Below are 14,989 nucleotides of genomic sequence, written 5' to 3' on the forward strand. Positions count from 1 at the left end.
CGTTTTTATTTATACTGTTAGTATTTATGAGGCGGATGTTCACGCTGTATATCTCATTTACAAGTCTGGAAGACGTGTAAATGCCTCATTTCACATTCCTCCTAGCAGTGATACAGCAGCCTCTGTTACTGTGTGAGCAGGAACAGGAGTGCATGTTAGATACTGGGGCGGGGGGGTACTTCAAAGTCACTTTTGGAAAAATGTGAACCACTGTCTTTTTATACCTTCTTACATAATCCAAAGTTTATCTCATAATATTTATTTATTTGTTTATTTTATCTCATAAAATAAACAATAATATAAATCAGCATTAAATAGACTTCTCCTTCACTGCTGCCTGCAGCTGATTATGTTTTTATCACCAGATCAATCCCATATGAAATATATATAATATATAGTTTTTGGTAAAAGAAAAAAAAAAACAAACAAATTGCAGCAACTGCTCTGCTAACACAGAGGGTTAGATTTGATATGCGTATCTGTTAGCAAGAAATCTTGGTGAACTACATCACTTACTTTGAGTTTCTCTATTAAAAAAAAAAAAACTTGCATATCACAAGAAGTGACTCACAGCCAGCAACTTTGGTTTGGTCCTGGGTGCAGTCCAGTGGAGCTCATACCCTCCTTCCTTATTCAAAACTCTGCTTGGCCAGTAAAACCTCACAGAAGGATCTAAAGTAAGGTGTGAGTAACAAAGGGGTCTGTGCTTTGCATTTCAGACTAATTGGTATTTTCACCCCCAGAGTTATGTGATTGGGGGAGCTCTACACTGACTGCACTGGTGCAGTTATCAATGAGAGGGAACTGTTTTCATCTGACAGTGGCCTGCTTGGTGTTTCTCCGGATGGGACCATGTCTGATGATGACTGCATTGTTGAGGTGAAATGTCCATGAGCAACCAGAGCCAAAACTGTCTTGGAGGCAGCAGAAAATAAAGATTTTTTTTTCAGAATTGGACAAAGTAAGTGGTTCCTGGCAATAAAAACTACTGGCATCAGATCCAGGGCAACCTGCAACTCACTCGAGCTCAATATCTGACCAAATATTGGTTCAGTGAACCCTGAACTGCATCAGTGTTATATGAATTGTTAGTGTTAAAATAAATTTTGCAATAAAGTTTTGGTATTTCATAAGAAAGGGTTTCTATTTCAAATTTTCAGTTTCTGAAAAAAAGATTAACACATTTATTCCTTATTTTTAATGAAGGTTTTCAAAACAAATAGTAATCAGTCAAAAGATGAAAACAAAACATTGCAAGACATTGGGGGTAGGGGGGGTGTCAAAGGACACCTGTCTCCCGCCACAGTAAAGACATAACAAGCTGAGGATAAAAACATCAATTAGAGCAAATACAATTATCAGCTTGAAACTATGCAAATAAGTTGTTTATGATGATTGAATATGAGTATATAATTTCCATTAAAACAGTCCAGAACACAAAACTAGAAGCTGCAAACAATAAAAATAAACTTATTGAACCGTCTTACAGTCAGGTCCTTAAGTATTTGGACATTGACAGTATTTGTGATTTTGCCTTTGCACTTTGCCAAAATGGATTTTAAAAATCAAATAAGGTGCGATAATATTGTTAGATAAAATGAATTTATTCAATTTCACACAGAATGGGTGTGTACATATTTGTAAGACACACACAGACGTAGAATTAGGGGCATCATTTGGACAGTCAGGATGATAATTGAGCTCAAATTTGGAAAGAAGGACTCCTAAAAACAAGACAGCAGCAGCATCAGGGAATACAGAACTGGACCCTTTCTGGGCTGTCAGATTTTGCCTGAGTGAGAAAGTTTTAAATGTTTCTTCATTGACTGGAGAATTTTAACTCACCTTATCAGCTGCAGCCATTTCCTCTTAGCTTTCCCATCACAAGGAAAGCAGTATAATTCCTGGTGAGTGAAGATAAGCGACACAAACCAGCACTGCTGCGGTAAGAGGCGGGGTTGTCGTGGCCGAGTGGTTAAGGCGATGGACTAGAAATCCATTGGGGTCTCCCCGCGCAGGTTCGAATCCTGCCGACAACGCTGGCTTCCTTTTGTACAGCCTTTTCTGTAGATCCCTGATACACGAGCACTCAGCTGCTGACTGCGCTGTTCTTCATCTGATTAAACTGCGGTACCATAACGGCCATGAGTGTAGCAGAAATGTTCAGAGCATTGAAATTGTCAGCGGTAACACTGCTTTGTGCTTTACTGCGATAAATAAAACGAATTTTGTGATAAATATCTTGCACAGCACCGTAGTTAAGTCAGGTAGGTGCCTGAATTGCAGCATTTCGAGCTGCAAATCAGTCCAGATGCTAATTTATGTTATGTTAGATTCCTAACATAACATAAATTTACATAACTGTCCACAGCCCTGAGGAGAAGAGAGTCTGTGTAAAATGACTTGCCTTTCTAGGAGAACATCACGCACACAAAAAGCAGTTATATTAATTTCAGACAGGACAATATACAACAGTTAGGGTTCCTATCAACATAAGATTTTTAGTATATTTATTTTGACTTGTTTTTAAAAACCCAAACTGCTTGAAGAGTGGGTGAAAGTTTGATGAGTTAATTGTGTGTAGACCTCTGCCTCCATATACACACATATATTTGGAGCATTATGGCAGCAGCACTTAACTACTTCTCCAGTGAACAGCAGCAACTATATCTATACAACATAATCTATACAACTATATCTATACAACATAAAGAAATTCATTTGAACATTTGGGCTAATTCTTTATTGCATTATGTGTTTAGAAGGTGTAGGCTGTTTGTTTTGTGTAGTCCTAATGGCAAATTGCAGGCCCTGTTCTTTAAAATAATATGTCAGGCTATTGTGTAAACATATAATAGGTAAGAAGTGTTAGCATTTTAATGCCTTGCCTCACAGCACGGAAGTCTCTAGTTCAAATCCACCATCTGGCCAGGACCTTTTTGTGTCCAAAGACATGCAGTTAGTGGGGTTAGGTTAACTGGTGATTTTGAATTGCCCATAGGTGTGAATGGTTGTCTCTGTGCTAGCTCTGACTGTGACAGACCCCCGCGACCCAGAAAAGGTTAAGTGGCAGAAAATGATGGATGGAAGGAAGGAAAAATAAAATCAGAGAGAAAAACACCCAGCTGTATACTCAACATAGCATGAAGTTGTCTGAATTCAAACTGGTGAGCACTTGGTTTATGAACCAGAACAGAGCTGCTTCTCTGTTGGTGGGAACATCCTCATAGCTGTCATGGGGGTCAGTGGAGTCAAAATCCCTTTTCTATAGGGAGAGCCAGATTAAGTTCTTTCTGCGCTGGGTATAAAATATGTCAAATCAACAGAGACAGATTGTTGATATAAAAATGTATGCAAGTGTTTGAATAGAACTGCTTCTGTGTTGGTGGAAACACACAGCCATGTTCTCTGTAAGCTTTTCACTAAGGTCTGTCAGACCTTTCAGCAGCCTTTTCTTTCCTCAACATAAACCCAAACCGTCTACGATGCCCTCTCACCTTGTAGTCCTATGACATTTACTGAACACTGTTATCAAGGTCATACGGTAGAACTCAGATTCAGACACCACCATTCCCGGCTTTGAGCAGTGAACCAGCACTATAAATCAGCATCATATAATGACAGTTCATTTCAGCCTCATTTTCACTCAAATATTCACACCACCTCCAGGATCCCAAATGTGACAGACATTTTTCCATTGACGGATTACAACATGACGAATGATGAATCATTAACAAGTGTATGCTTTATTTAAAGAGTGTGTAAATATTTCAGGCCATGCGAACTGACAAAGTGAAAGCTGTCCTGCTGTCCACAGAGTCACAGAGGAAGATAGATGTAGATTATACATTTAATTCTTTGCTGATAATAATCAAGAATGTAACCACTCTCTCCATTTTTATATTAACGACTTTCATGATAGTGGAATCAAATCAGTCAGGCAGAAAAACAGAACCTGCTGTCAGCAGGATTCAACATATTTTAAGGGTTTTAAGTCCTGATAAAGATAAAGGACAAAGTCACAGCAGTGAGGAAAAAGCTAAAATTAGATATTGAAGATCTAAAATTAATTTTTTTCTAGAGTGAGAACTCGAGAACCAGATTAGGTCTTACTGCACTGACTATAAAACATCTTGGATCAGTACAGACATATCGTCAATATGCAATTCTAAAACTCTACCTGTTAATCTTAATTACTGTGTCAGAGGAATGTGTCAGTTGTTGGAACGGCACAGACCTGCCAAACGTGCGTCCTAAAGCACACTTCAAGCAGACTAGAAAGCATAATATTCAGACATTTTAAAAGAGACACGTGACACTCAAAGAATCCTGAATTCTGTTGGTTATTTCAAACCACTTAGGGCTGCATTTTAGCCACATGCCAAACAAGCACAATATCATAAACTAGAAGATCTTACAATTCAAATCAACCTTTAGAGGCATTTTGTCTCGTTTTGGCCCTACAGTCCTTCTGTTGTAAGGTTTATGTGGGTTTGACACATAAACTTCAGAATGATTATGTCTGTTTTCACACAGTGAGAGAAAACAAAGGGCATTTCTGTCTGTTGCTTTAAATATAAATGAGAGAGTCATAAATATGTGAGATGCTAGTACGATCTCCTCTGCACCCTGTTTTGCCATCTTTGTCACGGAAACAGACACACAAAGGGAATGTGGGGGGGGGGGGGGGGGGGGTGATGAAGCAGGTGAAGTGAAGATAATGTAAGGAAGCAACGTTTATTTCACAGATGAGCAGTCACAAAATACAGCAAAATAAATGAGAAAGTGAAATGCCTTAAAAAGCACAAAAGCAAGTTTAATATTCAGAATAAATTAAATCAAGTGGCAACAAAAAGCCTGGTTAAACAACATATTCACAGAATCAAGCAAATATAACTGTAGTGGGAGGCTGTTCCAATCTTTTTGCAATAAGCCCAATCAACAATATTCTTCTGAACAATATTTTCAGAAGTATTTAATTTATCTGTCAAAGCTAATACCGACTGATTTTTCAACAAGCTCTACATCAATGCCAGCACACCTGATATATTTATTAGTGAACTTTCAAAGTACATTACCAGTATTCTCATTATGTGATGAGATGATGGACAATTTTCTCAAATCATTAATCAATTGCTCCTGTCAGAAATGTTACACGGGCCACCTAAAGCACCCTGGAGAAGCAGTGAAAAGGTAAAGATGGCAAAAAGGATCTGTTGGAGAGCTGAGAGAAAAAAATAGAAAAATGAAACTACAAACATTGAAATCTATAAAATGCAATTCATTACTACAACAATCCTAGCGAGGGCGACTAACATCTGCCCTCTGATTAAGAATAATCACTAATTCCTTTGACACTGTTGATCGTGACATTTTAATTCAAAGGCTTCATGACAGATGGTTTAACAGGTCAGGTGTAGATGTGTTTATGTTTCAGTTAGTAAATTTAGCACAAATAAAAATTCAATCCCCAAGAGTCAGCTCTTGGCCCGTTACTCTTTAACCTCTACATGCTCCTGCCTGGTACTATGATAAAGAATCATAATATAGCCTATCACTCTTATACAGAAGATAAACAGTTATACTTATACTTCAAAAGGTCAGATATTTTTTCATATTCATCATCATCATCATCATCATCATCCCTGTCTCTGAAAAACAGTAAGCAACTCAGGTTCTTGGCATTGCTGTGGGTCTCAGTTTTGATAATCATATTAATAAGGTCACAGGACTGCTTTCTATCACTTAAAAATATATTTAATGTAAGAAAATTCTTATCTCAAACTGACTCTAAGAAATTGGTCCATGCATTCATATTAAGCAGGTTAGACTACCATAATACTCTATTTGCAAAATAATCAAATCATCAGTATGATGATTTCGACTTGTTCAAGATGCAGCAGCAATAATCCTTATATGTGCACAGAACATATTACCAACTACTGAAGGCACTTAATTGGCTCCCAGTTCAATACAGAATTGCCTTTAGTTCCAGGTCCAGTCCAGACTGTTACGGCAGTGAGATCTAAGGCTATGAAGGCAGACAGCTCATCCTTTCTGCTGACTGATCCACCTCGAGGATGTCAGACTCCTGTTGTCCTCTGCAGCTCCCAACGCTCACGCGCGCTGCACTGCCCCATCTTGCCAGCAGATGTCAATGTCGAAGCATTTCATCCAGAATTTCAATAATGGACGCCTAATAAGAACGATTATTTATTTATTTAAATGATTGCGATTTGGTCAATATTTATTTTAACCAGATGCTGTTCTTAAATATTGTAATCTCCTTCTTGTCGCTCACAAAATCGACTAAGAGCCACTTCCTAGTAAGAAGCTGTAGAGGCCACGAAAGACAGCTGAGTAGTTGCGTCACTTCAAAAGAACAAGGTACGAAACGGCAGGTAAAAAAAGAAGAGCAGATTATCAACCACTATATCACACAGTTAAATATCTGCTGGACTACAGCACATTTAAATGATTGTATTCTTTATTGTAGTTATTAATTATTGCAATTACTGTATTCTTCTTTCATTTTTCCGTTAACAATATTACCTTAAAAGCTTTAATAACTTAGGAAAATAGGAATACGAGCAGGCTAACAGACAAGATAACTTCCAGTTCTGCCCCTCCACATGCACACTTGTAGGGGATGTAGCTCAGTGGTAGAGCGCATGCTTTGCATGTATGAGGCCCCGGGTTCAATCCCCGGCATCTCCACATTATTTATGGTGCTTTACGTTTGCAGTCTGGTGCGGTATAAGAATTTCTCATACACTCTCATACACTTTGGCATACACCAAATACCGCAATATGTGTGTTACATGGAGCACTCGATAGCGTGGTAACAGCCACACTATCCTGAGCCCTCAGTTTAAAGCCGTTGTGCGCTGGTACATAAATCATTTCTATTCAGACACATTTAATCAGTCTTTCCCATTTTTAAAAGCATGTTTATGTTAAGTTTGTCGTAATTCTTTAAAGTTATAAGAGGTGCCATACTTATCTGCAGATGAATAGTATATGGAACTTGCCAGTACAGCCAACAGGTGGCAATATTTGTCTACAACCTTCAGTGGAAACCCTGCAGCTTTCATTTCACTCTCAGGCGCGTCTCCTCACCCAGCTCACCGCCCACATGTGACGCTTTCAGAAAGAGGAAGAAGAGTGGGCCCGGCCTGCAGATAGCACACAACACTTCAAACCACTCGGATTTCCCTGATGCAAATTCAGTAGTAGCAACTGCCCATGACTAAGTATGAATAAACAAAAGTAATCTAGTGAGGAGCTTTGCTGCAGCTTGACGCTTGAGCTAGTGATCTGGCTGCTAGTTTGGGGATTTCAGGAAAGCCACATGAAGCAGCTTCCAATGAAAAGTTAGTGTGTGTGTGTGTGTGTGTGTGTGTGTATGTTGGGGGGGGGGGGGGGTTCTTGCTCTTTGCTGCTGAAATAATGCTGAACCATTACTAGTCGAGCAGTTGTGCTTCATGTGAAATGTTTAGTACTGAGTAAATGCAATCAAATTTCCTGAAATGTGGGCAATCTCTGAGAGTTAGAAATTCATCAGGGAATCATTTTACTTCTCAGAAATATACTGTTTTTCTGTTCCTGAATTTTGCAGCGGTGCCTGTGCAGTATTTTTTTTAAAAAGCGATCCATGATGACCCCATTAAGGCTACCCTGCTATTACGGCAGCTTTCCTCTGATTGGCTGCCACGTCTAAACACAAGGTTTGAACAGGCTGCTGTTCTCACAGCCGGGAGTTGTGCGCCTGTAATGACCATATTAGGAATATTCCTACTCGAGGACATCATGCAGAGCCAAGAATTAAAATAAATACAATTTGCTAACCAAAAAAAAGAAAGAGAAAACAAAGAACTGTCTATTAGGTCCCCTTAAAACCTCTTTGTTATAATCACTGATTAATGTGCTGATTCTCAGTAAATGCCTCCCATCATTTATCGTAGGAAGCTGCCAGCCCAGCACCACGGCCTGCTCATACAGAGGCGTGGCCGGTCACAGTCACTGACGGTTGTTAAGAGAAAGAAAGCAGAGGGAGTCAGCTGACTGAATGTGAAACGCACTGACATACTCAAGTTCTGAATTTCATTTGCCTTTCCAGGAATCTCCCTTAACTATTCCAAAAGTGAATAGCTACTACCTCGTTAAGGTTGCAGTGACAGACACACAGACTATGGGATTTTTGAGTTCATTGCATTTATTGCAGAATGACACATTTTTAAACTCTGGGTAAATTCTAAGCTTAATACTCAAGAAAACAGAAGTAAATCAATTGTTTTTCTTTCAGTAAGAAGCACAGCACGCCTCATCTCACTGGATGTACACAACAGAAACCACATCACATTCATTCCACAGAAGCTTCATTTGCAAAGCGCAGTGTTGCCAACAACATTCCACAGGAATGAACGGGAGGAAGTCCACAAAGGACTACATGTCATACATGCTTACACACATACTTTAAAACACAGCTTACACTTTAACTAACACAACTGATACAATAACTTCTGTCCGATGGTTTCAGGGAGAAAAGAAAACAGCATGCATTTATTACTGCGACCTCCCGCACTGAAATAAAGTACCCCAAGGAAGGGTGTTAAATTATATGTAGAGTATAATGCTTATTTATTCACAATGCATCCAAACACTGTCCTGCGGTGTTTTCCATTTCAGGCTGAGCTAGATCCATTCATTCCAAGCCATCCTGGCTCTTTTACTTTATTATGAGTTGCTATAGCTGTCCACGAGTCTCAACTCAAGAACCAAATAAGCAGTTGGCTTCAACAACAGTTCAGCCATATAAATGGTGTTATCTGGTCATTGTTAGCCATATTCAGAGGACGGGGGTCCTGTCACCAGTTTGGAGTAACCTGACAAGGCCCCTAGGTCAATGTACAACGAGCCCTTCCTCCTGATGTGGCCAGAATCTTCAGAGTAAAGAGAAGATTCTGCAGAGAAGAGAAAGAAGACATGTTAACATAAAGCATGCATCTTATTATTAATGACAGAAAACAAACTGAGCTCAGCACTAAGGGCGTTACCCTGTGTGGTGTCATGGTGCTGGCTCTGCTGCCGTAGCAAGGTGTGGGTGGCTTCCTCCAGGGCTGAATCGAGACTCCAGCAGCGTGGCTGATCCTCTCTGGGCGGGTTGATAGCTTCATCCTTGAGCAGCTCAGTTGCTGAGCTCCGCAGTGCAGGGTTCCTCTCTAGGGCTCGCTCCAGGAAGGAGCGCATGGCTGGGCTGCAGTCCTCTGCTATGTCCTCCAAAGGCGGGGCCTGCTTGTGGATCTGTTTGGAGACAGATGATACAAAACTGCCATTTAGAGAGTGACATTTTTTTTTCAGTGTCTAAGTGAGCGGTGGCTTGTGAAACTGGCGTGGTTATAATAAACAGGAACAAGGAACAGCTGCAAAGCTCAGCCCGTAGAGGTGACGTTGCCCTTTAATATTACTTCTCCATGACAGCAGTTTCACGTGGAAGTGAGTAACAGCCCAGAGCAAAAAAAACTCTGATAATCATTTTAAAAACAGAAATGCGACTGCTGAAAGGAAAGAGCCCATGCAATGGAACGCTTTTAGAAGAAACTGAAGTGGCGAATGACTAAATAAGCCACAGGTCACCCACCGCAAACATCCTCTTTATCGCCTGGCAATCTAGACTGTGACGGGCCTGAGCGTGGTACAGGAAAAGTGTATTACTATTACATTAAGCAAATTATAGAACTTGTTTTGGCATCCATAAAATCACAACCAAAATATTTGCTGCTTTGCTGCTGGGTTGCTGTGCAGGTAGCATGCAGCGTCTTTCTTTCTAACTCTTTTTTTAGAAAAAAAAAAATCAATCAATAACAAATGTTTTAAAAACCAAGTCATTATTTCATGGGACACCTTTCACATACAAGTCATCTATAATATTGATTCGCTTTCATGCAATCTAGCACTAAGCATAAAGCCCAGCTGATGATGATGGTCATAAATCAGAGCACTGAATCTTAAGCGATATCAATGTCCCCAAAAAGACAAAGTCAGCACCAAACTGTGGGCCATCAATGCTTCTGCTGCACAAATTTGAATATTCTCTTTTCCCTAATTGTGGAAATTCATTCATCTGAGGACCATGAATATCTGCACCAACTGTTCATGTGTGGCACTTACAATGTAGAGGTAGGATGGGTAGGCAGTGCGTGGGTATCTCCTGACCCAGGGAGGACTACCGGTCTGCATGTGAATGATGGTGGTGCCCAGGCTGTAGATGTCCGTCTTGGTGCTGTGTCCTCGACACAGAACCAACTCTGGACTCATATACATCTGAAAGAAGATGGGGAGGGAATGCTTCATGAGCGACATTTAACAAGGGCTACAGATCAGAACGGCAGAGAGAGATGTTAAACTGGTTCCCTTTTTATTGGTACGGCAGTCAAATGATCTGCATACAACAAACAGGAAGCGTCCTCTTGCTGTAAAAGGGGTTTTCTGTCTGCAACCAAACAAGCGACCTGTAAACCCACGCTGTACATGTAAAAGGTGAGGGCAGTGCAGAAGTGTGTTGCCCTTTGGAGAGTGAAGCATAAACACACTAGAGTTCACCTCTTTCTGCTGGAAATTCCAGCCTGCACTCCCATGTTAATATAACCCTGAGCAGCCTAGCGTGTTTACAGGCTCTGCCTCTCTTATTATCACTGCTGGGTGTCTGCCCTGGGACTTTCCACGAGCCCTGAGGGGCCCAGGGTACATGTACACAAAACCATATAGACTGATAAACAAACATGGGAAAGCACGGGCTGATGGAGAGAAGGAGTGTGGAGAAATCTTAGATTAATCTTAAAAAAGTATTTAAAGAGCTGAAAGCCCTGAGCATCAGCAAACTATTAATAGCATCTGTGAGGTCAAAGAGTGCACCGACTGCTCTAAATTAATGCTTGCCAGTCGCTGACTCTCTATAATCATTTGGGAAAAGGCACACAAGTGCTGACAAGTTGTAGGACTAATTTGCTAAAATCCCTAGGGAGGTCTAGTGTGAGTCACGTGTAAACACACATGCTCTACATCAGCAAAAGAAAAGCAAGCATTGCCCGGAGTGGGCAATTACTAAAAACAGAAGACCTACATTTTTTACAGGATTGCACTTGCATCTTTTTAAAGGCAGAGTGGCTTATTCTCTTACCTCTGTTCCTCTCAGATCTCTGGGAATGTATACATCCTCTGTCATCTGCACCGTCAGACCAAAATCCACCAGAACTGCTTTGTCTGACATCAGAACAATGTTGCTGGCTGTGGAAAAAAATGAAAAAGAAGGAGGTGTGATTCTCGGGGACACTTGTGCAAGCTGGCACATGAATTAATAAGAGTTCAGTTTCAAGTATGCTGTGTTTGTGTTGATTTCAACTGTGAAAATGACAGCGAAGTCTTTAAAGAAGTTAAGTAGGTCACAGGCTTTGGCAAAGGCTCATCCTTCTCCTTAAAACATCACCAAGGTTTAATTGCATATTTTGACTGCAGGCAGGAAACACTAAGGACCGCAGCATGTCAGAGGGCCAGGGTGGTCATCGTCATAAGTCACTCGCCTCTCTGGACTGTAATTTCAACCCCGACTGAGCATGAGAAGCAGGCTGGAATTTCCAGTCAGCCAACAGCCCTTAAGCCATGACGCTGACAGACAGCCCTGGAGAATGCTTTGATCCCAGTGCTGCTGTGGTTCTTCAGCTGAGCTCCACCTACAGTATCTAGGTTGTATTCGTGTGATCTGTCATGATAGCTACCAGTCAGTGTGACCAGACTACCTTTGAAGAATTACTGAAAAAGCACCAGTCTATCAGATATCTGTGATCTGCTTGGTTTGTGGCTGTTTACTGATTAATGTTTTTCCTGCTCAAGAATTATTCACAAGAGCAAAATCCGTCTGTGGCTTGAATTTGACGCAAAGAAGGCACAAGGTAAGATTACATAACTTCCTGTAACCTTTGCACTTGTTCAGTACCATGCAGCACATCCATCAACAATAAGTGACAAACATTTTTCCGCGGCTGTCTTACGTTTGATGTCGTGGTGAATGACGTTGTGTGAGTGCAGGTACTCCAAGCCACGCAGGGCTTGCTTGGTCACCCAGATGATCTCGAATTCTCTCATTGGTCCGCAGCTGTCCAGCTTCTCCAGGACAGAGCCGCCCTCGCCCGCCTCCATGAACAGGTGGACGCTCTGGTCCCAGAGCAGAACGCCGTACAGCTCGGCGATGTTCTCATGGCGGAAGCGGGCCTGGAACTCTACATCAGCTGCTTTAAAGTTCTCCATGGGGATCTGGCAAGGGAGATGTAAAGATACATCACTACACATAGAGTACCATAGTGGGACATATGTTCATCTGCTTTCTTGGAGTGAGTTTAAAAGATCAGTGACAATGTTGTATTTGACTGTTAAATATGAACCTAGAGCCAAGGAGCTCGATGAGACATCCTGGTGACTGCTGGCAAAATGGATCAATGTTTGCTTATAATGACAGCTATCCTTATAAAGGCTTATTAAATGTAATTACATGTTCAGTGCATCCTGATCTGTTTGTGTATTTTAACTTTGTAATGAGGTAAAGCTCAGCTTTTAAACTTTAAATTTGGAGAAAAAAAAGCATAGACTGTGGGCACTGTGACATGCAGACTGTTGTTTTGAAGTCTTGGGTTTTTTGCATTTTCTCCATCTACATCAATTTTCAGGGTTAGGGTTGCTATTTTTGAGAGAGTGCAAGTGGAGATTTATCAGATAATGATAGTGCTAGCTAGCTAGCTTTTCTTCCACTTTCCAGTTCAGTGCTGCAGTTGGGCTGGAGCCTATCTCAGCAGTCACAAATGCACCCTGGATATCCATCATAGGGCTAACAGAGAGAGACAGACAGCCATTCACACCTGTGGCCATTTCACCCATTAACCTAACACAGATGTCTTTGGACTGTGGGAGGAAGCCAGAGTACCCCAAAGAACCCACACAAGCACAGGGAGAACATGCAAACTCTACACAGAAAGGCCCCAAGCGACCGGTGGATTTGAACCCAAGAATCCACAGTGCTAACCACCACATCACCGTGCTGTCCTGTGATATTAAATGAGGCAAGCAAAAAATAGGCTTAGAAGAAAATGTTCTTACTGAGGAACTTAAACTGGGAAACCCCACAGAGAACAAAGGAACGCTGACTAGAATGAAAAGCATCCTTCCTCTACTCAAAGAGGCCATGTCCTAAATTATGGGAACATTTAATTGAGTGAGGCAAATAAAAATGAATCTCTCATACAACTCTCATGAAAAGAGAAATTTGCTAAAACGGAAAATGTTTTTGGACCAGGCTGTAAACAGATTTATTCCTGCTGTAAAGTTAAGCATTTTAAATGGCGATCACCATATTAAAATGCTGAAGTGTTGGAGTCATGTTTGTTAAGGAACAATTTCTCAGTAATAATTAACTGATTATGGTGTTATTTTAGGCTGATGAGCACATCATAGCTCAGCCACCAAGCCCTTATTGCAAACTTGTTCCAGTAGGCCTCCTGCAGTATGTTCACAACAGTGTGTAAAAACACTGTGTCAACACAGCTTTCTGACGATAACACCTGACTAGGTAGGAAAGTACTCGTTCCTCATTTGTCAATATTTTCCATGTAGCAGTGTAAGCGCTCTGCCTCCCTCCGTCCTCTTTCGCAAATATAGATCTGTCCACAAAAAAACAGACTGTGTGGTCTGCACGTGCCAAACATCTACAGGAGCTGTGGGAAGTTACTGTTAAATTCCACTCTTGCATTACTCCTGGCTCATGCTGTTAAGTTTGTTACAAGTGCAAATAGTTCTTCAATCAAAAGAGCGGTTCCCCTTTTGCTTAGTAAATATAGCAAATGTCACACTGGGACCGGCAGTCTTTGTGCAAACAGAGGAGTAGCTGCACTGTGAACAAGCAGTACTTGGCAGAACGAAATATTTGGCACCAACAGTTCCGAGAAGTTGAGCACAGGCTGGATTCCAGTCATTACTCAGGAAGACTCACCAGTTTGGCAGGCCATTCTCTTCCTGGTGGCGGTTGTGTCCTGAGCCACGTGGACTTTCCAAATGAGCCCTTAGGCACGAGGCTAGATCCGTGATTCTTGTAGGTCAATTTCCATGGAAACAGCAGCACATCCATGTTGATCTGGTACCGGCCTTTTTTCACAGCCATGTCCTTCTGCAAAGAAAGGGTTCATATTTAGGAAAAAAGGCAGAAAAAAAGGAAATGCTGCAGGTTTTTCTAGGCTGATCACATCAAACAATAACATCAAACAATGCTTAAAAAGATTCTCACCTTATTCAGGAGGACACCCATCTCCTCCGCCAGGTTTGGCAGGGCTGCTGCCTGCATGCTGGACAGGAGGTTGACAAAGGACAGGAGGTCTGTCACCGTCCCGTATCGAACACCACCAACCCCATCAGCATAGTTCTTCTGCTCACTCCCCAAACCCACCCCCTCCCCTGCCTCCTCATTCTCATCCATCTCCTCCTGGGAGAGCCCTTCTTCGTCTTCGAATGATAATATTTCTCCTTTCCTCTTCCTCAAGCCGATAAAGAGTCTCTGCAGCGTTGATAATGTCCTCTACGTTCATGTGAGCCAAAGCAGGTCTATTCCTGTATCATATTTGTAATCCATCGTGATGCTCCGTTTGTCCAGCTCCATCTAAAATCAAACATCAGGAGGTCAGTTTATGGATAGTTTCCGTGCTGACTTGAGATGTGTAAGTGAGCAGCTCGTTCATGACTGAAAGGTTCACGTGGGGAGCAGGACGCGCAGTGAAACTACACAGAAGAACTGAAGCTTTGATACAGCTGCTGAGAACAGCTGGGAGGGGCTTCACAGGGCTGTTTTCCAAGCATACAAGGGGAGTTCGCAGTAAAGCTGGGAAGCCCCCAAAAAGCTTGGACCTTATTATACAGCAATAACCCACCAACTGCTGATCCTCTGATTTAAAAA

At 41.5% G+C, this 14,989-nt stretch overlaps 1 protein-coding gene and 2 non-coding genes across 3 annotated transcripts; 2 read left to right on the forward strand and 1 right to left on the reverse strand.

The window, feature by feature from the left end:
- Positions 1 to 1,957: 1,957 nt before the first annotated feature.
- Positions 1,958 to 2,039, forward strand: trnas-aga (transfer RNA serine (anticodon AGA)). Its single transcript has one exon. It is a non-coding gene; the product is annotated as a tRNA-Ser (tRNA).
- Positions 2,040 to 6,645: 4,606 nt separating this feature from the next.
- trnaa-ugc (transfer RNA alanine (anticodon UGC)) lies at positions 6,646 to 6,717 on the forward strand. Its single transcript has one exon. It is a non-coding gene; the product is annotated as a tRNA-Ala (tRNA).
- Positions 6,718 to 8,197: 1,480 nt separating this feature from the next.
- On the reverse strand, positions 8,198 to 14,810 carry map3k8 (mitogen-activated protein kinase kinase kinase 8). Its single transcript, XM_030756737.1, is given in 10 exon segments — positions 8,198 to 8,963; positions 9,057 to 9,303; positions 10,171 to 10,323; positions 11,180 to 11,286; positions 12,048 to 12,309; positions 14,022 to 14,089; positions 14,092 to 14,209; positions 14,327 to 14,561; positions 14,563 to 14,635; positions 14,638 to 14,810. Coding segments are annotated over 10 exon segments (1,446 nt in total). The 5' UTR covers positions 14,696 to 14,810; the 3' UTR covers positions 8,198 to 8,838.
- Between the last annotated feature and the right edge of the window lie 179 nt (positions 14,811 to 14,989).

This window comes from Archocentrus centrarchus, chromosome 20, assembly GCF_007364275.1.
Source record: "Archocentrus centrarchus isolate MPI-CPG fArcCen1 chromosome 20, fArcCen1, whole genome shotgun sequence".
In the NCBI taxonomy this organism is placed as follows: domain Eukaryota; kingdom Metazoa; phylum Chordata; class Actinopteri; order Cichliformes; family Cichlidae; genus Archocentrus; species Archocentrus centrarchus.